Raw genomic sequence first — 23,284 nt, 5'->3', positions numbered from 1 at the left:
TAAAGAGTGACATTTTTTAAAGGTAGTTGAGTCAATGATATTGTAGGTCATATTGGGGAGATCGCTTTGTAAAGTAGATGGTTGTCTAACCACTATGCTGTACACCCGAAACTAATACAGAATAATATTGAACTGTAACTGATAATAAAACAAAATAAAAAGGGCACTGTAGTTCATTCCCTTTAACGTGACAGAGTGCATAGCCAGGGAGAAGGTGGCTGGGGGCGATGGTTGGGTGCTGATGTAAGATCCCGTTTTTTTTCTTACACACTAGAAGCGGAGGCACATCAGGGAGGCAGAGAAATGCTAGCTGAGAGCTAGGCACGGGTGATGGATTCAGACTTGGACAGCTTCATCCTGTGCAGTTTTATACTGTTCCATTTTTGCCTCGGGTACTGCTTTCAGTTCCCTCCCACTCTAAAAGCAGGGATAAGGTATTTGCCACCTAATCCTGCTTATGAGGTGTCACGTGCTAGGATACAATTGAGTTTTATAAACATTTATCAAAGTTATCGCACACGTGTAACGTCTGAGGAGCGGTGAATAATGGTGTTGTTGTTACACTTGGTATTACATAAAGTATGAAATATGTTAAGTGGGAAATAGATCTGACCAGTTCTAACGAATATCCTGCACTGGCCCAAGTCCTGACTTGCCTGTTGATCAAGAAAAGGAACGGCTACTTGGCGAGGGTAGTTTATTTTAAGAAAAGCACTGAAATAGTATGGGGGAAAAGGCCTGTTTCTGCTCCTGATCTGATTGAAGTTCAGGATTCTTGAACATATGTGACAGGTTTTATTCATGAATGTAGTTGATGCTGTAAAAGCAGGTATGGCGTACTTAAAACCTGTAAGTGATTGATGTACAGTTCACCCGTGAACATGGGGGTTAGGGACACCAAACCCCTGCGTAGTTGAAAATCTGCATCTAGTTTTTTAACATGTTTTTATTGATTTCAGAAAGGAAGGGAGAGGGAGAGAGAGATAGAAACATCAATGATGAAAGAGAATCATTGATCAGCTGCGTCCTGCACGCCCCCTACTGGGGATCGAGCCTGCAACCCGGACATGTGCCCTGACTGGGAATTAAACTGTGGCCTCCTGGTTCAGAGGTTGACGCTCAACCACTGAGCCACCCTGGCTGGGCTGTGTATAATTTTTGACTCCCCCAAAACTTAAGTTGCCCCTCAATCTCCACTGGGGATTGGTGCCTGGATCCCTTGCAGAAACAAAATCTGGGGATGCTCAAGTCCCCTATATAGGGTCAGCCCTCTCCTACTGTGGACTTCCAATTCCTGATTAAAAACAGTGCAAGTATTTAATGGAAAAATAAAGTCTGTGTATAAGTGGACCTGCGCAATTCAAACCCATGTTGTTCAAGGGTCAACTGTGTTTATGAGGCATACCAGAACTCATCTGGCAGTCACGCATTAATAAGTTTACGTTTTTAACACTCACTGGGAAATGACCATGGACCTCACAGATGGGAGGGGGCTGGGACTGGGCTGCTCCGTACTATGTTGGTGCCAGTTGCACACACCACCCACCCAGCCAACGGCAAAGTAGGGGCTGAGAGCCAGCCCATACTCGGCTCACTGGAGTCTTCTACCTGGTTTTCTGTCTGCGAGGTGGAGGCGGACAGAGGTTTGGCTTTTAGTAATTTGAAAAATGGCACCGCGTGTATGGGTGGTAGCCCTATGCCAGAAATGATTTTGTGTTTAAAAAAAATGTTGTCAACATGGTTCTGTACTGTGTTCCCAAATGTAGTAATTTGAATCACATTCATTTTTCTGCTTTTCCTAGGAAGTAATAAGAGTATTTGTCTGATTGTCTGATTAACAAGGCTAATGGTTTATCTAAACTCAAGTTTGAACTGTTCATAAAATAGACCAGTTCTTACTATTATCACAATTTTAACTTTTTAAAAGATTTTGTTATTGGTTTTTAGAGAGAGAGGGAAACAAGCAAGGGGAGAGAGAGAGAGAACCATCAATCCGCTGCCTTTGGCACGTCCCACACCAGGGATGGAGCCCGCAACCTGTAGGTGCACAGGATGCTGCTGAACCAAGTGCACCACACTGGCCAGGGCCACAAGTTTGATTCTTTAAGCTGCACATTTTAAAAAATATATATTTTATTGATTTTTTACAGAGAGGAAATGAGAGGAATAGAGAGTTAGAAACATCGATGAGAGAGAAACATTGATCAACTGCCTCCTGCACACTCCCCACTGGGGATGTGCCTGCGACCAAGGTACATGCCCTTGACCAGAATTGAACCTGGGACCCTTGAGTCTACAGGCTGTCGCTCTATCTACTGAAGCTGCACATTTTTGTCTTAAGCAAGTGCCAATGCAAAGGACGGTCTTTTGAATATCGCTTTCAGACCGTCATCTAAAGTTTTTGGTTTCCATAGATAATGAAGTTTATTTTTCAGATTGTTTTTCATGATTTAAAGGCTTTTGTATGTTATGTAGTAAATCATTCATCTCTAGACGGTGCCACATTCACCTACACCCCAGTGCCCAGCACCCCAGTGGTCCCAGAGGGGTCTGTGTTTCTGTAAAATGGAAATAATGGTTTTTCCTCAGTAGGTTGGTGTGCGGATTCGGTGAGATAATCCGTGGAGAGCACGTGTCGGCACATAGTTGGCTTTGATAAGTGGTGATTGGGGCCTGGGATACCGTATTCACGTCACTAGACTCAAGTGCTGGTGTCGGAAGCTTAGCTTCCCCCCCGACAGTATGTATATGAAATGTTGGTGTCACACTTTCTCTACCTAACATTAGGTAAGGCTAGAAAACATAGCCATTTTGTTTGTTTGTTTCACTGTAATCTACAGACTTTACCTGCAGTGCTTTGGAGTATTTTCAAGTGAATATGTGTAAATTGAGATGCATGAGCATTACCTTATTCACTTTACACTTTAAGGTGGAGAAACACAAAATTGCGATTTATTTGCCTCTCACATTGGAGTGCGTGCTCAGTAAACACAGACGCAGTCCCGCGGGGCTCACAGAAATGAATCCAGCAGCCTCCCGCCCCAGCCCAACTGTGGTGTGGGAATCACACTCCATGCTGGGACCTGGATGACCAGAGGCACGGGGGCCCGGGGAGCTGGGATGGAGCAGAGATGTTTGAACTGGATCTGGAAGAATCAGATGCTGGTGGAGAGTCAGTGGAAGAACATTCTAGAGTCAAGGCTCCCCTGCTCGCTTGCAGTTGTCAAATGTGAGCTGCAACCCAAATAACACTTTCTTGAAATGAGGATGCAAAGGTATTTATTATGTTTTTCCTGTTCTCCCACTGGCAGGGATCACAGAGAGAGTTGATTGAAAGTAATTTTCATCTGTATATTAGACTAAATTATCATATTCAAGGACTAGCTAGGAAAAAAAACACCCCACACATCAAAATTAAATTGAGTATTTATAACATTTGAAAAGAGTTGTAATTATATGGTGATGAAGCATTTGCGTTATGTAGAAATTAATTCCATAACTCTAACGGACTCCTGAGTTTTACCCAGTTGGAATTTTCTTTCTTATTGATGGCATCATGCCATTTTAATTTCTCTTTGGAGAGTTTGATGGCTGTAGCTCCTGGTGCAGCTTTCCCATTTCAGTTGGCTTTGTGTACGCCTTGGAATGGAGGGATGGCGCCGTGGCCTTACTCATATATACAGTATATACACGCCGTGGTCCCAAGAGAGATGACGGCTGGCAGGGGTGATCTTATCCTTGAGTGAGTGATGTTGGTTCTCCCATCTCCCTGGCTTCCTTTAGTCCTGGGGTCTGAGGATGGGAGTTAGGGGGAGGGTCCATAAACTTGGATGGGGGAAAAAATCGCATCTTCATTTTTACTAACTTCCTACTGAAATTTAACATCGTCTTCAATCATGAATGTAGTTATCAAACCCAGGAGCATTAGCAGCGCCTGTGACAGTAACATCAATAAATTCAGTTATTTTTTTATTGCATTATAGTTGTTACACGTTTCTTAAAAATGCTGTCTACGCTCACCGTTACTTTGAATCACAGCAGTTGTTTCACTTGCTTCTAGGTCTTGTTAAATATGGTGATAAACACATAGTACTGTGTCATAATTATTTGGATAATTTTCTTTTAGTATAATTAAGTTCTGTTGTATTCCCCCGTGTTCTAGTTTTTGCATTTAAAAACCTTATTCTGAGAAGGGTCCGTGGGGGTCAATCAGAGGGGTATGTGAACAGAAAGCTTGGGAGCCTCTGCGTTGGTCCTGGGGTGCGTTTGAGAGAGGGCATGCCAACATCTGCTTAGGGAGGACTGGAAAGAATGTGGGGTATATAATTAAAAGCTGAAATACTGTCTCTCAACCTAAGATGCCTACTGATCCCATACAGTCTTGCCTGTTGCCCCAAACTCACAGCAGCACACAATTTGACACAACCTCAATAGCTCTTGTGATCATGGTGAAAAGTATGCTCACCACACACAAAAAAGGGTTAAACTACATTCTCTATAGCCTTTAGAGAACCCATTCCCACCAAAAACTGGTTAAAATAAAAATAGCTTAGGCACTTAGAGGGGTCCATCTTCAGCTGTCTCGAAAAATCTTATAATCCGAAAGGACCTAGTCCCAGTGTTCCCGGTTTACTATTTTTACAGCACTCATTCCTTCTGCAAATACTTGTCGCACGCATACTTCGCATGCGCATTGCGTTGGGGATATTGCAGATTCATCCTGGTTCCCTTCCCAAATCTACTTGAGATGTTTCTTCCTCATCACTGAAAACCTTGAAATCACTGAAGTCTTCCTTTCAGTCGCAACCATTCACACATCGAGCAAATTTATCTTGCTGTGTGCCAGGCACTGTCCTAGGCACTTTGGACTATGTTAGTGAGCAAAACAGACAGTGATTCTCCTCTCTTGGAGCTGGCACGCAAGCATGTGGTGTGCGCTTTGAAGTTTGCGGACTGTCCTGAATGTGCCACAGAAGCTGTTTGCCACCCGTGGACCTGCGTGGTGGGGTCACGTTCTGCTCCTGTGGGTCCTTGTGTTCTGCTGCCTCAGCTCCAGTTTAGTCACAGCGCTCCTACGCTTAGCTGGGTAGTGTTGCTGGAAAGTGGGGAGTGGGGTGAGGTGGGGGAGAGCTCTGTTGTCTACAGGATATTTGGAAACGTGGTCAAATCTTTCAGTGGTTGGCCTTATCTGCTGCTGGCCGGTATAGATGACATTTTTGTCATTTATTAGCAGTTCTGTGCTGAAAGACATTTGGAATAATTACTAGTTCATTGCCTTTAGGTACTGTTACTTTATTTTTATTTTTTTAGTGGTTTAGAACCATTTATTTTGCATGTGGCTTTGTGGGTAAGGAATTTGGGAAGGCCTCCACCGGGCAGTTTGTCCGCCTGGCTTCACGGCGGGCAGCGAGGTCTAGGTGATTCACTTCCAAGGTGGCATCTTTGCTCACGTGTCCGTGTCTCAGCGCTCCTGGGGCTCAGACCCCAGGGCTGCTTCATGTGGCTTGGGCTTTGCAGGTACTGTTCCTTTCACAGAGGTCTGACCTTTTCTTACTCTGCAAATGTGAAGGTAACAGCTAGGCTTCATCGGGGGCTTATTTCAGCGTTGCAACTGCAGAATTCCCCCAACAGGGTCCGTCATCTCAGTGGTAAGATTCGTGGCGTCAGCCGGGGCAGGGCTTAGGGCTGACTTTCTCCCAATAGTTGCGACCAGGGGCAGCGAGAGTTCATCTCCATCTTTTTAAAGGTTCTTCTGTTTCAGTTTCTGCTCTAGGATGTCCCTCTTAATGGACTATTTCTCTCCAGTCTAGTGAGCAACTATGGGTTCATGGTCATGATTTCTCCTACTTACCTCGCGCCCCACAACACGCACACAAGCATCTTCCATATTCTAATGTCACTAGGGGTGCAGGCAGTTGATGCGAAGGTTGGGATGCTCATCACACATTTGCCAGAAGGGCTTATTAGCGAGCAGAGTTTGTGACAACTAGCATACGGTAAATTGGAATTGGATCCTGAATAGGTTAAAAAAGTTGTTTTTCTTTAAGGTATTCCATTGTGTGCAGTGTTTGCAGTGAATGAAATGGCTGCTGTGGTTATCAGAAAGGAGTGAGATGGTTCTATGTGGGTTGACGTGTTAATGCTGTAGGCCCATCCATGGTGATAAAAGTAAGTTACAGGGCACTTGGACCCTTCCCCCTCCAGTTTTTTTTTGTAAAGGAAATGACCTTTTAATGTACAAAAGAACCACATGTAAGAACTAGCAAACTGTTAACTGTGGATATTTCTGGGCTGGGACTATGGTGACTTTATGTTTCTATATTTTTTTTCTTTCTTCTACATGGTCGTGTATTAAGCTTAGTGTTAGAAATAAGAGATGACTAATGGGGACATTCTGCCGCTGGGGTTTGAATGGGAGCTGGAGCATAGAGAAGTGGTAAAATAACCAGTACTTGGTCTCCTTGGTTCCTGAGGTTGGCCCTTGCATGCCAAGTGATGCCACAGCCGCCTCCTGACCTTGACTCCTGGAAGGGAGTCCGAGGCAGGGCTCAAGGCGTTCCTCTGTTCTGTCCCTTCTGCTCAGTAGCAACCTCCCACAAAAGGTCTTGGTCATAAAACAATTGACCTTCCAGTTCAGCTCAGAGAAGTCAGCCCCTTTGGCCTAGAGCAGTGATGGCGAACCTTTTGAGCTCGGTGTGTCAGCATTTTGAAAAACCCTAACTTAACTCTGGTGCCATGTCACATATAGAAATTTTTTGATATTTGCAACCATAGTAAAACAAAGATTTATATTTTTGATATTTATTTTATATATTTAAATGCCATTTAACAAAGAAAAATCAACCAAAAAAATGAGTTCGCATGTCACCTCTGACACGCGTGTCATAGGTTCGCCATCACTGTTTTAGGGCATGAATGAGAACAGGTGAAAAAGACTGCGGTGTGTGCCGCCTCATAAAAGGTCCACATTCTCCTCCTCTAAAGTTTGTGTCTAAGATTACTGATTTGAGTGTGAACACACAACACATGGGTAACTCATTAGCTTGAAAATAAATTTTAATAAGTTTAATATGTTTGGTCCTGGTTGATTTTATGTAGAAGCAAAATAATATTGGTGTGCAATGCCCTAGCTGATCTTACTGTTTTGTTTATAAATACACATGGTATGGCCAGCTATTCTTTCACGGATGGTCTCTCCCTCGGTGACCGAATTTGAGACTGATGATGGTGTGTGTCCTGGAGAAGGAACCAGAGGTGTTTTTATTCCCTGACTTGTAGAAAAGGGATTCCAGTGTCCCCTTTCATAGATTTTGTAACATACATAACTAATATTTGGCTATTATTAACTGCTAGCTCATTGTATTTGTGTTTCTTAATCAGTGAGAGATTATTTTGAAGTAAATTTTGATCAAAATGATAGAGTAGCCTTTTTTATAAGGCATTCACTCTTAGGTATTTAATTAGCGGAGGCCTCTGAAATGCAGGGAGTTTATTTGCAAATCAGATGTGCCCGTATCATCAGATACCTGGGTGGCGATGCTGTGTTTTTGTCTTTGATAGTTTGTTCACGTCTGCTGAGAGCACGGTCTGCAGCTGGGCTGCGTCTGTGCTGCCGCAGCCTTACAATCAGTCCATCATTTTGGGGTGTGATGGTGTGGGGGATGGTGAGAGGTGGCATTCCTTACCTCGGGGCATGACAGGGGACAGGTGATACATCCAGGATTCTGCCCATTGGAACTGTGGGTGCTTCTGAAAACTGCAGGGACCAGGGCCCGCCACCAAGCCAGCTGCTTTGTCTACACTGGGGTGGGCTAGACATTCACTTTTTAAAATATTGGCAATTCTGAAGTGTGAATCAATACATTTGAGTTGTGAATCAATACACTAATGAAAGGCGTGGACTTCGAGGACTGATGTTCCCAGGTTGAACATTTCAATGGTTTATTCCATGATTTCTATTAATATTTTGACTTTTAGTGTTTTGACTTTTCAGACTTGTTTTAGAAAACGTAAAATAATTTCGCAATCTTACAGTGATATCTTTTCCCACTCTTTCATTTCCTTTCTTACCTTCTCCCACTCTCTCTCATTTACTCTTGCAGCTATTAAATAACTTCTTTTGTTGGATTTTAGTCTCAATGTTTTAAATGTTTGAAGAAATGTGTTGGTTTGATCAAAAGGTTGTGGTGAACCTTTCAAACAATTATTTTGGAGTGTGATGCTGGGTTTTGTGTTTGCATAGGCTCTTTCCATGTGGTCTGAAAGCTGCGTTTATCTAGTTTCCATTTCAGAACTAGCGAAGCAGAACACTACTGCTGTTTAACACATGCTGAGAGGTACGGGTGAATGAGGGTGTGTGGCCCTGTGTTAGCGGCTCGCAGTCAATAGCATTTCCTGTGTGCCTGACGCTTCCTCAGCCAGCTCATGAGCACATCTGATCTCTCTCTTTTGGGAAGACGTGACATACTAGTCAGACCCTGTGGCTAATTGTCAGGGCAAAGCAGGAGTCGAGGCATTCGTAGTAGCCAGGGCTGGTAGACAAGACAGACCTCTCTACTCAGGACCCCTTCTCCAGCTCACATTCTCTGCCTGGCTCGTGCTTGTGTTCCAGCATCTGTCGTTATATCGACAATCACATATTTAGGCGTGTCTCTCACCTCACGCACGGCAAGCCTCATAAGGACAGGAGGAATAACGTCCTCTTCATTGTATGAGCTTTACATCTTTGTGATGAATCTTATCTCAACTAGCCGCACTGTTGGGTATAAATGCTCACACGTGTCCTGTCTAGATACTGTCAGAGAGGCGAGTCATTCTTGTTAAATAACGTGAGTCCCGAGCACTAGTAAGAGGAAACTTTCTTTAGCATTTTGTGTGGAATTCAAGGCATGTAAGACAGAGTGAGGAAATACTTGGTTTAGTTTAGCCACCTCCCCCCCACCCCCCCATTTACTTTGTTTATCACCAACAAATAAAAAATAACCACCCATTACCAACATCAAAACACAAGGCTGTTCCTTCGAAGTGCTTGTTTTAACTCCTGGCAGGGAGAAAACATGTCATCCAAGGGACAGAGTACATACAGTGTGGCCTGTCATGTTTTTGCAGTTTTGGAATGTTGTAATGTTAAATAACAGGAAAAAATGCTAGCATTTTAAGGACAAAATATGGGCTTCTTTAGATTAATTTACTATTTGTTACCATTTATTTGTAATTGAATGCAATTACACCTCACAGTGTGTTTATAATCCTTTCAAATCCCCATGTTTTTAAAAAGAAAGTTGACCCAAATGTTCAAATAAGGACTTTATTTGCAGAAATGAACATTTCTGACTCTCTTAGAGTATCATTTTCTGGCTACTTAATAAAGAACAATATTCACTTGAGCCCGCTGCTGAAAGTTTGTACTATACCGTGCATTTGTTGGTATGTGGATTAGAAAGAAACTTGCTTGGGTTGTGAAGTAAGTGCAGATTTACCTTACAATGGAGCTTTAGTATAAACTCAAATAAATCAGCAGAGAGCAGTTCAGTAAACTTTTATGTCTAAACTGGGCCACTTTATTATTGATGATTCCTTTTTGTTGCAAGTTGCAATGTAGAAGGAAATAAAACCAAATTTCAAACCCTTGTTGAATTTATTCCAGTAAAATGTTTTTCAGATTCTTGTCTTTGCTTTGGTTAATTTTGATTTACTTTATCTGCTTATCTGCAGTCAGAAATGACGTAGACATTATTGCTGTGACTAAACTAAAAAAAGATTTTTGTTAAAAGTACCCAGATCATATCAGTGGGAATATATTCCACTGGCCTCAGCGTATTTGCCTACAAGGGTCTGTTTGTAAATATTGTAACTTTGAAGTGTATGTCCTTGTAGAGACTGAAGTTTGACCTTGAGGCATTTTTCAGGTAAGTTTGCTTCTTTGGGGGGGTTAGTATCGGCACCCCGCCCCCCTTATTTGTACGTATCTCTATCAGCTGCCAGCTCCAGCAGACCTGGCTTGGCCCTTGCTGTATTCTGTCGCCTCCTCTCCCTTCCTGGAAGTGGGAGTGCTGGCCTTCCTGGCACCTCTGTTATCATCCTTGCCTGCCTGCCCTCCCCCTTCTCTGCCTGAAATGTTGCTATATCCCAACGTCCCATCTTTTCTCCCTTCCTTTACTTTCCCTTTTTCTCTTTCCAAGGTGTGAGCTACCTCCTGTGTATGAGCTGTTGGCTTCCGAATCTAGGTCTCCTGCCTTAGGGGCCAGGCCCATTTGTGTATCTGCCCACCAGAGGCCTTTACTTCAGGTCCCCTGGTCTCACTCAACATGGACAGAAGCAGAACTCATTGTGATGTCCCCCCAGGCCCACCTCTCCTCTGTTTTCCTGACTTGGGCCGATGGCACAACCGTCTACCGAGAAGGCTAAGCCCGAGCTCTGCAGGTTACGTGCAGTCTTCGGTACGCTCACCTCCTGCTCCCCGGTGATCGCTAGCCCTTTGGGTTCAGTCTTCCGGGATCTCTTATTCATCCTTTCTCTCCACCTTCAGTGCTTCGTTCTGAGTTCCGCTCCCAGCAGACCCCATGTCAATTACTCGGTACTCCCTTCCCTTCCATTCATTCATCTCACACCCTGAATCCCTGCCTCCTGGCATCGCGTCATACCTGGAAAAATATTTGAAAATAAATGACGTGAACGACCCAGTTCTCACATGTAACAAGTAACAGTGCAGGTGAGTCAAGGACAGAGTTATAAGGAATGGAGAGGTCAGGATTTCCTCACACGTGGGCATTATGCCTTCATTTTTCAGAAAGCAGCGCCCAGGTCTGTTCTGGTGAAGGGAATGACACAATGGATAGAGGTTTACACAATTACACACATTTGGAACCATTTTTTAAAAAATTTAAATAGTCTCCTAGTATACACGAATGATTTATAGTAATCTTTAACATTAGATTTTTAACTGTTTATGATTCATTGTTCAAACGATTGGCAGTATACCTTCAAATATCCTGAGATTGTTATATTCTTCTGGCCAGGATCCCAGGGATTTTTCTAACCCCAGTTATCTCCTTTACCCACATTACACATGACTCACCAGAGCAGGGAGAGGTGGGCCCTGGTCTTCCACTGCCGCATGTCATTTTAGGAACCTGATGACAGTGTAGAAGAAATTGGGGTTGGAAAAGCTTCCACAGCTCAACCCAGCCAAGGCACAATGATCTCTTTGCAGGCCCCCTGCCCCTGTGAAGTGAGGGAACAACCAAGTTCTCTGCTTTGTGTCTTACGGTGTCTGTGCCACTTATTACAGAGTCACCATAAACGCATGTGGCTTCACACATTTTCTCTCCCCGTTGATACATAATGGAAGACACATTACTCACTCCAGATGCACCGGGTGACCCAGCATATACTACTAGTAGACATGTCAATTATATATATATATATTTTAAAAAATATATTTTTATTGACTTCAGAGAGAAAGGGAGAGGGACAGAGAGACAGAAACATCAATGATGAGAGAGAATCATTGTTTGGCTGCCTCCTGAATGCCCTCCAGTGGGGGTCGAGCCCGCAACCTGGGCATGTGCCCTTGACCGGAATCAAACCCGGGACCCTTCAGGTCGACATTCTATCCACTGAGCCAAATCAGCTAGGGACAGAAATGTCAGTAATTTTTAACAAACCTCAAAAGACTGAGTAAGCTTTGAATGTTCTGTTTAGAGAGAAGGGTTAGTAATTGGGAAGACTCATGTGGCTCCTGATAAAATAATTCCACACACTTGCTCAGAAAAGCGACAAGGTTCCTGACTTGCATAAGTTGGTTATTTTTCTTTGAAAAACATCATTATTGTTTACTTCACAGATACAACTTTTAACTGAAAAATCTTAATACGCATTTTTTTTTTCAAAGAGAGAAACTGGGGCTGATGTTGCTAAGGTCTTATGGTGACTTGTTGGCAAAGGTGTGAATGAAACCTCGGCTCCCTACCTCTTTCTTCTCTTTGTCCTGCCTTTTTTATATTGATGAACAACTTTGAGGCCTCCATGCGATGTATAATTACTTAGTGGTAGAAGAGTGAGCTACAGCACAAGCAAATAGTGCAGACAGATGCTTGATGTCTGTTGACATTTCACCTTATTTAGTATCATTTAGATTTTATACTTCATAATCAATTTTTAAAATATCCTTAAAGGTATTTTGACTTTTTTTGTTGTTGTTGTTGTTAATCCTCACCCGAGGATAATTTCCCATTGATTTTAAGAAAGAGTGGAAGGGAAGGGGAGAGATAGACAGAGAAACATCGATATGAGAGAGACACATCGATTGGTTGCCTCCTCCACGGGCCCCCACCAGGGCTGGGGATCGAGCCTGCAAACGAGGTACATGTCCTTGGCTGGAATTGAACCTGGGGCCCTTCACTCTGCGGGCTGACGCTCTAGCCACTGAGCCAAACTGGTTAGGGCTATTTTGACTCTTTATGTGATAAAATACCTATATCATAATCTTTTATGGTAGAGAGATTGTCTTTAAGATGTGCTTGATATGAAATATAGAGGAAAAAAAATCTTTTGAGTTTTAAGGGATTATGTCAGAATAGAAGCATACTTTTAAAATCTATTAAAACCACCTCCATTTACTGTATTATATTGATCTTTGACCTAAATTGAAAAGGTGTTGTTGTTGTTTTTCCTTCCCTATAATGTTTTTAAAAAGACATTGGGCCAATGGGTATTGGACTTTAAATTGAATTATCTAACAGAAAAAAAATGCTTTGGGTGTTAGGTCATGACAATAAGTAGGCACTTCCTTATGGGAGGTTGAATCCATGCCCGTCTTGTTAGTGTGTGGCTGATCGCACAGACCTACCCACAGTGGCCACAGACTCCTCCTCCGTCTGCTGCTGCTCTGAACTCTGAGGGATCTCGTCCCAAGCTACTGATGAGAGGGTGTAGCAGTCGGGACCGCAGTAGCACACGAGAGCATTTTGTTCATTCTCTGATCGTGACTTTACCTTGAACCTAAAGGCTTGGGCATCTCTGTGAGTGGGAGCCCCAGTGTGTTGCTGTGATAATGATGCTGTCATGGTTGCTTACTCCTTGATTAAAACCTCCACGCTCTGCACTTAATACCATTCAACTATTAGGGAGTACAGGACTCGGCAATAAATTGTCAGTTGTCGTTGAAGAAAATGATTTGAAGAAATGTTTTATAAGATTATTTCAGTCTTGTCTTGTCATCCTCATCCCAGCCATTTATTGTGGACAACTTTCCCAGCTACATTGCCATGAGATCTAGAGTCGCTGCATAGTGTTTTGGTGAGCTGCATTGGAGACAGAACTCTCTAGGGGTGATGGCTTCTCCAGAGAGGACCTTTGGCTTTGCAGTGGCACCAGCCTGGGTTTGAATCCAAGGCTAGCCATGTTGTGCATCATGGCTGTGCATCCGTGAGCCAGTTGACTTAACCTTGTGGGGTGTGGGCATGTGAATCTTCTAGAGTAGCCCCTCAGATGTAAGAGGTGCTTTATAAATACTACTAGAGGCCCGGTGCACGGAGTCCTGCACCAGTGGCCTGGCCTGTGGGGTTCGGGCCAAAACCGTCTCTCTGACATCCCCCAGGGGTCCCAGATTGTGAGAGGGCACAGGCCAGGCGGAGGGACCCCACTGGTGCACAATTAGGCCAGGGAGGGGCCGCGGAGGACTCCAGGGCATGTCTGGCCTGTCTCACCCCGTCCGATCCGCCGGACCCCAGCAGCAAGCTAACCTACCGATTGGAACGTCTGCCCCCTAGAGGTCAGTGTGTGTCATAGCGACTGGTTGACTGGTTGAACAAACGCCTAGACACTTAGAATATTAGGCTTTTATTATATAGGATTCCTCATCTCTTCCCTGCGAAAGTTGTGTATTTTGCACCCATGGGAGGGCAGACTTCTTTTTCTAGAAGGTCAGTACACTGACAGTGAGACAAGTGCCAGGAAAGGAGTGGACAGATTCCTGTGGGATCCTCCTTTGGTGCCCTGTGATGGAATGTGCAGCGAAGCCGGGGGAGAGCGTGGTGTTGGCTCCTTGTGCCCTGGAGTGCCCACTACTACGTGTTCCAAATAACACTCCTTCCTCTCTCGGCAGGTGCCCGAGATCATCAGCTCCATCCGCCACGCCGGGAGGATCGCCCGCCAGGAGGAGCTGCATTGCCCCTCGGAGTTCGACGACACGTTCTCCAAGAAGTTCGAGGTGCTCTTCTGCGGCCGGGTGACCGTGGCGCACAAGAAGGCGCCGCCAGCCCTGATCGACGAGTGCATTGAGAAGTTCAACCACATCAGTTGCAGCAGGAAAGCCGAACTTGACCTGGTCTCCCAGAACTCCGAGGCCAGCAACCCTGCTGCGGCGCTTTCCTTCACGGATAAGTTCCGATCGGTGCTGCAGCCCGCGGGGCCCACGGAGCAGGGCCACTGGCCCATGCGCAAGTCCTTCTCGCAGCCCGGCCTGCGCTCCCTGGCCTATAGGAAGGAGTTTCAGGATGGGAGCCTGCGAAGTCACAGTTTCTTCAGCTCTTTTGATGAAAACGACATTGAGAACCACCTCATCAGTGGACACAATATTGTGCAGCCAACGGATATTGAGGAAAATCGAACTATGCTTTTTACGGTAAAACATCACCAAGCCTCGTGGTCATCCCCAGTCTTAAGATAAGAAAATCTGCTTTATTGAGCCAAGAAGCTTAGTACATTGCTTTTGGATTTATGTGGAATCCATGTATTTTTATCCTCAATAATTCTTTTCTCAGGATAAAGTCCTTGCTTGAGTCCTAAGCCTTTAAAGTCATCAAGGGGAAGGATAATAAGAATCCATTTTCTTATGTAATTTTTCTCTCCCCCAACCATGCTTATAAAGATAACTTTTCAATGTGGAAGGAACACAGTTAATAAGTGTAAAAGAGGCCCAGAAAGGGATTTAAAAAAATGGATAGTAATTTCAAGTCATCTCTTTCAACAAAATCTTTTTGAAAACTACTCCCTCCTTGGTATTTTTATTAATGTATAAAGCATTTATGCTTTGTTAAGCAGGGTAATTGGATTTGGAGATGACGTGATATTTGAAATTTATACCCAAACTGAAATGTTAGTTCAGCCAATGGCCTGCTCACTTTTTTCTAGAAGTTTGGCAAACTGATAATGGGCCAAACGGCAGAAAAGGAATTGGCAGGGAGGCTGTCCCTGGCAGGTGGGGTTGCTGGCCTTTCTGGGAGTCCCTGGGTCTGAGCTGATGGGGGTGGAGCTGTCCCAGCAGGGAGCTGGCCTCTGAAGATCGAGAGAACTGATTGTTCCTTGAACCCCCCTCTCTGTTGTTCCTTTGACTTAAGGTTCAGCAGAATTACCTTATCTGTCCTGTCTTGTCTCTGTGCCTGACCCAGGGCAGTGAGATGACTGAGGGGTAAGGAGCTGGCTACTTAGTTTAGTGCTGATGGCTGTATGTAGGCTTACGATCGAGTCAGGGAACACAGGGCTGACTTCTTCCCGTTTTCATCATAGACCTAGTGTACTGAAGGGTGCTGCTTGCAGTCACTCTTGTGCTTTAATCTGTTATTTTTGAAAAATTTCTCTTGGAGTCATTGGGAAAGCTGCTCGGTGCATTTATTGTCAAGTACTTATTGTGTGACCGCGGCGTCCAGGGTCCCTTGCAATACACCAGAAATACAGCCGTGAACAAGACATGTAGTCTCTGCCCACGTGGAGTTTAGATTCTGGAAAGAGAGACCAACAACTGGTTGCAAGTAACGATCTCATTACAGTTGGGATAAATACTGCAAAGGATAAGCAGAGGGTGCTGCCAGAGCCTCGGGGGGGCTGGGGAGGCTTCTTTGAGGAGGTGACTCTCACCGAGCAGAGGTTTCGGTGTGGACAACCAGCAGAGTGTCCTGGGTTCAGGGAGGTGCAGGAGAGGGGGCCCCGGGGGAGGGACGGAGCACAGACAGCAGGTGGCCATGGCGGCTCAGTCCTAGAGCAGAGTCTGCTGTGCTGACTCAGGTCAGTAAGACAGTGTTAACTTATGCTAATGCTCTAACTTTGCAAAGTCTGCTACGTAGTACAGGAATGCCTAACACACAGTATGGACTCCACAAAGGGTAGATTATTTTAACAATAATTTTAAAAGACATAGAATAAAAGTCATTAGTAAACTGTTTGGGACGTTTTAAAAGACAGTTTTTGTTTTCTGGGAGATTCACTTACGTAGGAGCTGAGGCGTTGCTGCTGGCTTTGGATATGTGGTTCCTCCATCGCACGGAGGGACCACCGTCTAATGTAGGCAAACGCGCTAAGTTGTCCTGCACTACCCGAAACCCGTAGGTTAAATGACAGCCCTGGAAGCGATTTTCCACGGTGAGATAGTCAGAATTTTATAGACACTTGCCCCTTTTATTCTTTATTTTCATAGGTCATAAAATGAGAAAGTTTGTGAGATAAATTTGAATTCAGCTTTCATGAGAAGCTGGTTGCTTTTTTTGTTTGTCTTTTAAGATTGGTCAATCTGAAGTTTACCTCATCAGTCCTGACACCAAAAAAATAGCATTGGAGAAAAATTTTAAGGAGATATCCTTCTGCTCTCAGGTAAGTTCAGATGGGTTATTGGCTCAATTGCAGTGGAATTTTTACTGAATTATTTCCATATCTGTCCATCAACGCAAGTGCTAAAGGTCACAAGATATATGTGTTCTAAGTACTTGATTTGTGTTCTTGCATTTCTTCCTCCTTTACTTTGATATGTTAAGGCAAAATGTGAATATAATTTCAAAATTAAGAATTTTGTTTTTAGAAACAATAACCTACTGGAGAAAATAGGTCTACTTTTCTTTTTATCAATTATTGGTGGAAATATTCCCAAGAGATAATTCTCATGTGTATATGTGTATGTCTGTGGGCACGTTATATATATATATATATATATATATATATATATATATATATATATACATATTTTTAAATAGATACTTATTTCTTCTTTACAAACATAATAACTTTATTGGGTACCAATTACATGATTTCTTCTTTCTCAAAATATAATAGACAGCGATTATTTTTGAGGATGTTTTGCTCAGGATACTGTCTACTTGAGTTCTTTCTTGATAATCTCCCAATGAGTTCCGTAGATTTTGGAGAATCGATCAGTTATAAATGATCTGTGCCAGTTTTACTCAGGATCTTCCTCACAACTACGAGGTCACTCAAGATACTGTTTGACTACTTTTTAAACTCTGACTTCTCATTTCCTCACTTCCATTTTCTCTTAATAAGATGATGAAGATCTCATTGTTTACTGATGTATAACATGATCTCCTTAAGGATTCAAAGGGATTTTTCCCCCCCAAAATGTGAAACTAAAGAATGTTCCTCAATAGATCAAATAGGGGACCATTTACAAAGGAACAGTTTTTCCAAACCCTGTTCCCCCGAGAAGGAACCTCTAGCATGTGCTGCACTTGCTGCTGGAGAACACTGAGCAGCCAGCCAGTCCCTGATTGTCACGGATCAAAAGATATCTGATCGAACGTGAGATTCTCCACAGAACTTTTATCTTGATTTGCTGCTATTTCTATGGAAATGGTAATGCTTAATGTTGGCTTTTTCACGTGATAGTTTTATGATTTCCTCAAGTTTACGTAATCGCCTGACCTTCCCTCGGTCAGCACTCAGACCTCCGCCGGCGGGTGCTCTCAGGAGACCCCACACATGAATGTCTATGGACCATGTCTTCTCTGTATTAAGGTGCCTCGTAGCTGATACGTTCAAAACAAGTTTAGATATTAATATTTATTAGAAAGAGCTCTTAAAAACGACGATGGAGCCCTGGCCTTAACATCTTATGTTTAAAAGCTTCTCTTTCCTTTGTGATTATAATTTCTGGCTCATTCTTCATACCAGTTTACTTCAGTATTTGCCCATTTATTGTATAAGTACACGCATGTTTTTGAATCCTTTAACCTTTGTGTCTGTGTGTGTTTGCATGTGTGCATGTACGCGTGTGTGTGTGTATGGTTGTGTTTCTTCTTCATTAATCTGTGGTCTGCTTTTGATTTTCCAAGTAGCTTTTTATTCTTTAATACCTCCGAAAAATTCTCATTTTTCTGTGTCAACTTTTCTTTCCTTCCCTTTAGTGCTAAAATGAGCATGAAAAACTCCAGTTGTGAGATCTTATTGTGGGAATAATCAGAGTAGCATTTGAGAAGAACAGCGTTCATGATCATATTTGAGAGGGGTTTTTAGATCTTTACCGGAAATAATAACGTGATGGTGCCCTTTCACGTGGCGTGGTTTAAATTGGCAGTTGCCTTCCTGGTAGCGATGCCTCTTTCGGATTCAGCTCAACGTTTCTTCCTCTCTCCCACCTCCGACAGGGTATTAGACACGTGGACCACTTCGGGTTCATCTGCCGGGAGTCGTCGGGAGGCGGCGGCTTCCATTTCGTCTGTTACGTGTTTCAGTGCACAAACGAGGCTCTGGTAAGCCGGGTGGGCAGCGCTCAGGTGAACCCTTAGCGACGAGGACTTTCAACCTCACGGATTTTTCTTTCCATAGCAAAACCGCAGTCTCATTGACATATTGTTATTTGGCTTTACTATTCTTTCATGACTATTTAATTAGCACGTATCTGAGATTCACTTAGGTGTACATTTTCAATTTTCATTATTTTTAAGAACTGGCTCGCCTGCACCCCCTGGTTTCGCAATTTTAAAATGTCATTTTGGACTTTTGATCAGAGGAATTGGCTTTTTCACTCCGTAACTAATTGGTGCTTTTAGTTTTCTCGTATCCCCTGTAAGAGCCCTGAGCATCTAGGCCAGTGGTTCTCAACCTTCCTAATGCCGCGACCCTTTAATACAGTTCCTCATGTTGTGGTGACCCCCAATTTCATTGTTACAGATTGAACATAATTAAAGCATAGTGATTAATCACAAAAATAATATGTAATTAGATATGTGTTTTCCGATGGTCTTAGGCGACCCCTGTGAAAGGGTCGTTCGACCCCCAAAGGGGTCACAACCCATAGGTTGAGAACCGCTGATCTAGGCAGTGTTTCTCAGTTGGTCATCCTAGCAGTTATGACTGTTACCTACCAACCTGTGACTCATGGTCCAGAAAACTCGTAAAATACTAAGTCTTCCCGCAGAGTCCTGAATGCAGAGCCCGCTCACGGTTAGTGGACCTTTCGCTGGCTACCGTCTCTCTCCTCTCTGACCAGGTGGATGAGATCATGATGACGCTGAAACAGGCTTTCACGGTGGCTGCTGTGCAGCAGACGAGAGCGCCTGCCCAGCTGTGCGAGGGCTGCCCCCTGCAGGGCCTGCACAAGCTCTGCGAGCGCATCGAGGGTAAGTAGGGCCCCTTCCGCAGGAGGTGAAGGCCCGGGAGCTAGATGACCTGCACTCACTGACAGGTTCCTCCTGATGGAGCCGTATATTAGTCACTGGGTTGTCCGGCGCAGGGACTGTGTTCCATGTGTCAGGGATTGCGCCAGGTGCGTGTGATTCGAGCATAGTGGCCGTACCTTTTACACTCCCATCAGCCATTTCTCCATGTCCTTGCCAACACTTGTTGCTTTTTGTTTTATTTATTTTTTTGATAAACACCTCAATGGGTGTGAAGTGGTATTGATTTCCCCTTTTAAGTGAGATAAATGGACAGTTTTCATCTTAAGGGTTTTGAAGGTTCATTTTCTGGCATTATAGTGCTCTTTAAAATGAATCAAAATGGTTAATATTTCTTACTGTGTTTTCCTGGTTGTTACTAATTGCTGACATTATACGAAACATACCTGGGAACAGGAGATGTTGGCCTTTAACTAGAGATCCCATCTGAGAGGATCATAACCCTTTCTTTGGTGGTTTTCAAGATAAGGTGAACGGTGACGCAAATGCCCCTCCGGAGCTGACTAAGGGGCCCGCAGTGACTTTGGCCTGGAAGATAAAGCAGGTTGTGATCGTAGGCACTGGAAGGGTTCCACAGTCCTCCCTGGTAAAGCTTTTCTTGGTCTGGCTTAGCTTTCAGAACGTTATATCTGAAAAGTGTACTCAGGGTGGGAATTTTGCTGCTGTAGTTTGGGAATTATTTAATTCATCTTTCACCTGATGAAATCCAAGCAAAGCAGGAAGCCGTGCTGATGTGTAAACATCCCTCGCGTAGGCTGGGGAAGGTATGCTTTGCCTGCATGATGGGCGCCTTTCCGGAGTGCAGAGGGCACCGTTAGAGGCGTCCTCTGCAGGGGAGGGGCTCATTACTCTATGAACAGTCGGAGGCCCTTGCTGTTTGCTCTGTTGCATTCTAATCAGTACAATGAAGTGAGTGGTTTATTAAAGCTCATGCATGTTCCCATAAGAGCAGTTCTAATGGGAACATATAGTTTGGCCAATGACTCCATAAACTGGAGAGGACCAATGACATGGCCACAAAAACAAAAGACTTCAAGACTGCGTTGTGTTAACGGATATAGCCACGTTATGCCCCAGAATGTATAAAATACAATAAATAACCATGGCCAGTTTGGCTCAGTGGATAGAGCATCAGCCCATGAACTGAAGAGTCCCCGGTTCTGTTCCCGTCAAGGGCACATACTTCAGTTGCAGGCTTGATCCCTGGCCCCAGTCGGGGTGCGTGCAGAAGGCAGCTAGTCAAAGTGTGTCTCTCAGATCGATATTTCTCTCTCTCTTGTCTCCTCCCAACCTTTCCACTCTCTCTAAAAAAATCAATGGAAAAATATCCTTTGGTAAGAATTAACAAGAAATAAAATACAATACCATAAATATACAGTACACATTGATGACTTTGGCCACACCACTCTACAGTGCACTTACAACACGTGAGAGGTGCAGGCGTGCTCGGGTTGGATTTGAATTGTGTGCCACTGCTCGTAGGATTCACATCATGTTTTGCTTATCTTAAAGTTTAGAGGAGCATTTTCAGAATTACTAGAATGAATTGTGCTTTCACTAAAACGAAAAACAGCTGAACGGAGGTTTTCCTTTGCACTGTAAGCGAACTCGCCTCGGCTGAGCCAGGCCATGCGTCAGAGCTCCCGGGAGAGAGCCTCTTCCGCAGACAGTGTGAAGGCGGGCGCCCCCACGGGGGCTGCGGGGTCGTGGTTTGGGACTGCCCTCGACTCTGGTGACCTCTTCCTTGCCTCCCTTTCCCGCTCTAAAGCCTTTTGGCATCACGTGGGGAGTGCCCAGGAGGCGCTGAAGCTGGTGCGAAGCCACGGGGAAGGTGTGGGTAAACGGGCAGGCCGGGGTGGCCCCCTCTGCTTTGAGTTAGTTGGGCAGGAAGGACCGAATGCGCCAAGGCATCCGGAAGACGAGGATGAAACTTGGTGAAGGATCTCCTCATGCCTGCTGAGTAGGAGGAACAATCTCCCTGCGTGATTTCACCGAAGATTTCGAGAAGCGTAGGATTAGTCTAACTCTTCTTAGCGCTTGGGTTTCTCTCCAGCTGGGGATGTCTCAGCAAACGATACAGTGTGTCCAAAGTAGGAAGCTGACACTGTCCGAGACATCTCCATATGCAAGGAGGAGTGTTGGTTAATGATTAGTGAGGGCTTATGTTACTGTGAATTTCAACACCATTTTGATTCAGCGTTTAAGTCGTTGGGACAGTAAAATCAACTATTTGTCTCCCTGCCTTCTAAGACCTGACAGCTTGCCAGGGGAGCACCTGAATTTGCTCTGACAAACCCATCTGGCCTTGCTGCGCTCTTGCCCACCTGTGAATTGACTCCCTTGGTATTGACGCCCTCATGTGTCAGACACACCTGACTCTCCGGGCAGAAGGGAGGCAGCGAAGGTTTCAGAGTGACCCCCGGAGGCAAACAGACATGGCTCAGATTCTAACTCTGTCCCTTACTTAGCTGACGACCTTGGACAGAATACTTGACTTCACCGCGCCTCAGTTTCTCCATCTACACCTTTGATTACTAGAAATAGTGCCCACTCTAAGGATTATTCTGCGGATCAAATGAGATTTTGCGTGTGGTATTGAGTGAAGTGGCACAGCAATCACTGAAGAAATATTGGCAAAAGAAGGTGGGAGGGACTTGCTGGAAGCTGAGGTGGCTACAGCAGTGTGAGTAGGGGCCACAGGAGGGAGGGGCGCTGGGGCAGGCTTGGCTGCTGTTGGCTCCTGACCTTGGACAAGTCACCTGTCTTCTCTAGACCCCAGCAAGCTCACCTGTGAAGCAGCCCTGATTTCCAAGTTCCTGGTCCAAATTTGCGAGGTGTCCCTTCTTAGCTGTATCGGTGCATCATGGCTCTGAGGCTCTGGAGGACAGGCCAGACGCCTGCCCAGGGCTCACTCTTGAGAGGAGAAGAGAGTGGCAGGTGGATAAGGAGAGGGTCATCCTTGGAATAAAAGCACAGGCATCCCTCAGAGATGTTACGGGTTTGGGCCGGACCACCACAATACAGCAAATATCACAGTAAAAACACGAGTCACACAATTTTTTTTGGTTTCCCATGTATATAAAAGTTGTGTTTACACTATATTGTATACTAACATTATGTCTGAAAAAAACAATGTACATACCTCAATCAAAAATACTTTATTGCTAAAAAATGCTAACCAATATCTGAGCCTTCAGCAAGTTGTAATCTTCTTGCTGGAGGTTGCCACAAACCTCCAGTTTGTAAAAAATACAATATCGTCAGAGTGCAGTGAAGTACAGTGAAACGAGGTATGTCTATACTCGCAGTGGTTATGTCAGTAAATCCTTTCATTCTAAAGTTCATCATGTGGTACATTTATCTCTGGCACCAAGAAAAGGCAAAACAGGGTTTGAGCCATGTCTGTGTGGAGAAAGAACGTTCTGAAGTATTAGACACTAATGGGCACTAAAACTATGGCTTTATTTTTATTTTTTTAAAATATATTTTATTGAGTTTTTAGAGAGAGGAGGGAGAGGGATAGAGAGTTAGAAACATTGGTGAGAAAAAAACATCGATCAGCTGCCTCCTGCACACTCCCCACTGGGGATGTGCCCACAACCAAGGTACATGCCCTTGACCGGAATCAAACCTGGGACCCTTCAGTCTGCAGGCTGACACCCTATCCACTGAGCCAAACCAGTTAGGGCTATTTTTATAACTTTTTCTCAGAATCCTCTGTAATGGTTATTGTCCTAAGAATATGAATAAGCAAGCAGTGGTAAGAGGAAAGTGGTTAGTCACATGATTCAATTTTATGTGCGGGAGTATAACTGCAAGAGAAATATGTTGGTCAGTTTTCAAATGGAGCAGTACTTATTTCTCCTTAAGAAAAGATGAGA

The 23,284-nt window shown here is 44.2% G+C and overlaps 1 protein-coding gene across 3 annotated transcripts in view; it reads left to right on the top strand.

Annotated features, from left to right (window-relative positions):
- Positions 1-23,284, top strand: part of TBC1D1 (TBC1 domain family member 1) — a 207,937-nt gene that overhangs the window by 94,548 nt on the left and 90,105 nt on the right. For all 3 annotated transcript variants that reach the window (XM_070398004.1, XM_070398012.1, XM_070398020.1), the window contains 4 exons: positions 14,108-14,626; positions 16,498-16,587; positions 18,372-18,476; positions 19,217-19,346. In XM_070398004.1, coding sequence (XP_070254105.1) covers positions 14,108-14,626; positions 16,498-16,587; positions 18,372-18,476; positions 19,217-19,346 — 844 coding nt within the window. The remainder of the gene's footprint in view (positions 1-14,107; positions 14,627-16,497; positions 16,588-18,371; positions 18,477-19,216; positions 19,347-23,284) is intronic.

This window comes from Myotis yumanensis, unplaced genomic scaffold, assembly GCF_028538775.1.
Source record: "Myotis yumanensis isolate MYYU_CA2020_CCGP unplaced genomic scaffold, mMyoYum1.0.hap1 SCAF_1, whole genome shotgun sequence".
In the NCBI taxonomy this organism is placed as follows: domain Eukaryota; kingdom Metazoa; phylum Chordata; class Mammalia; order Chiroptera; family Vespertilionidae; genus Myotis; species Myotis yumanensis.
Note: the sequence above shows the minus strand (reverse complement) of the source record. Positions and strands in the feature narration are given on the sequence as shown.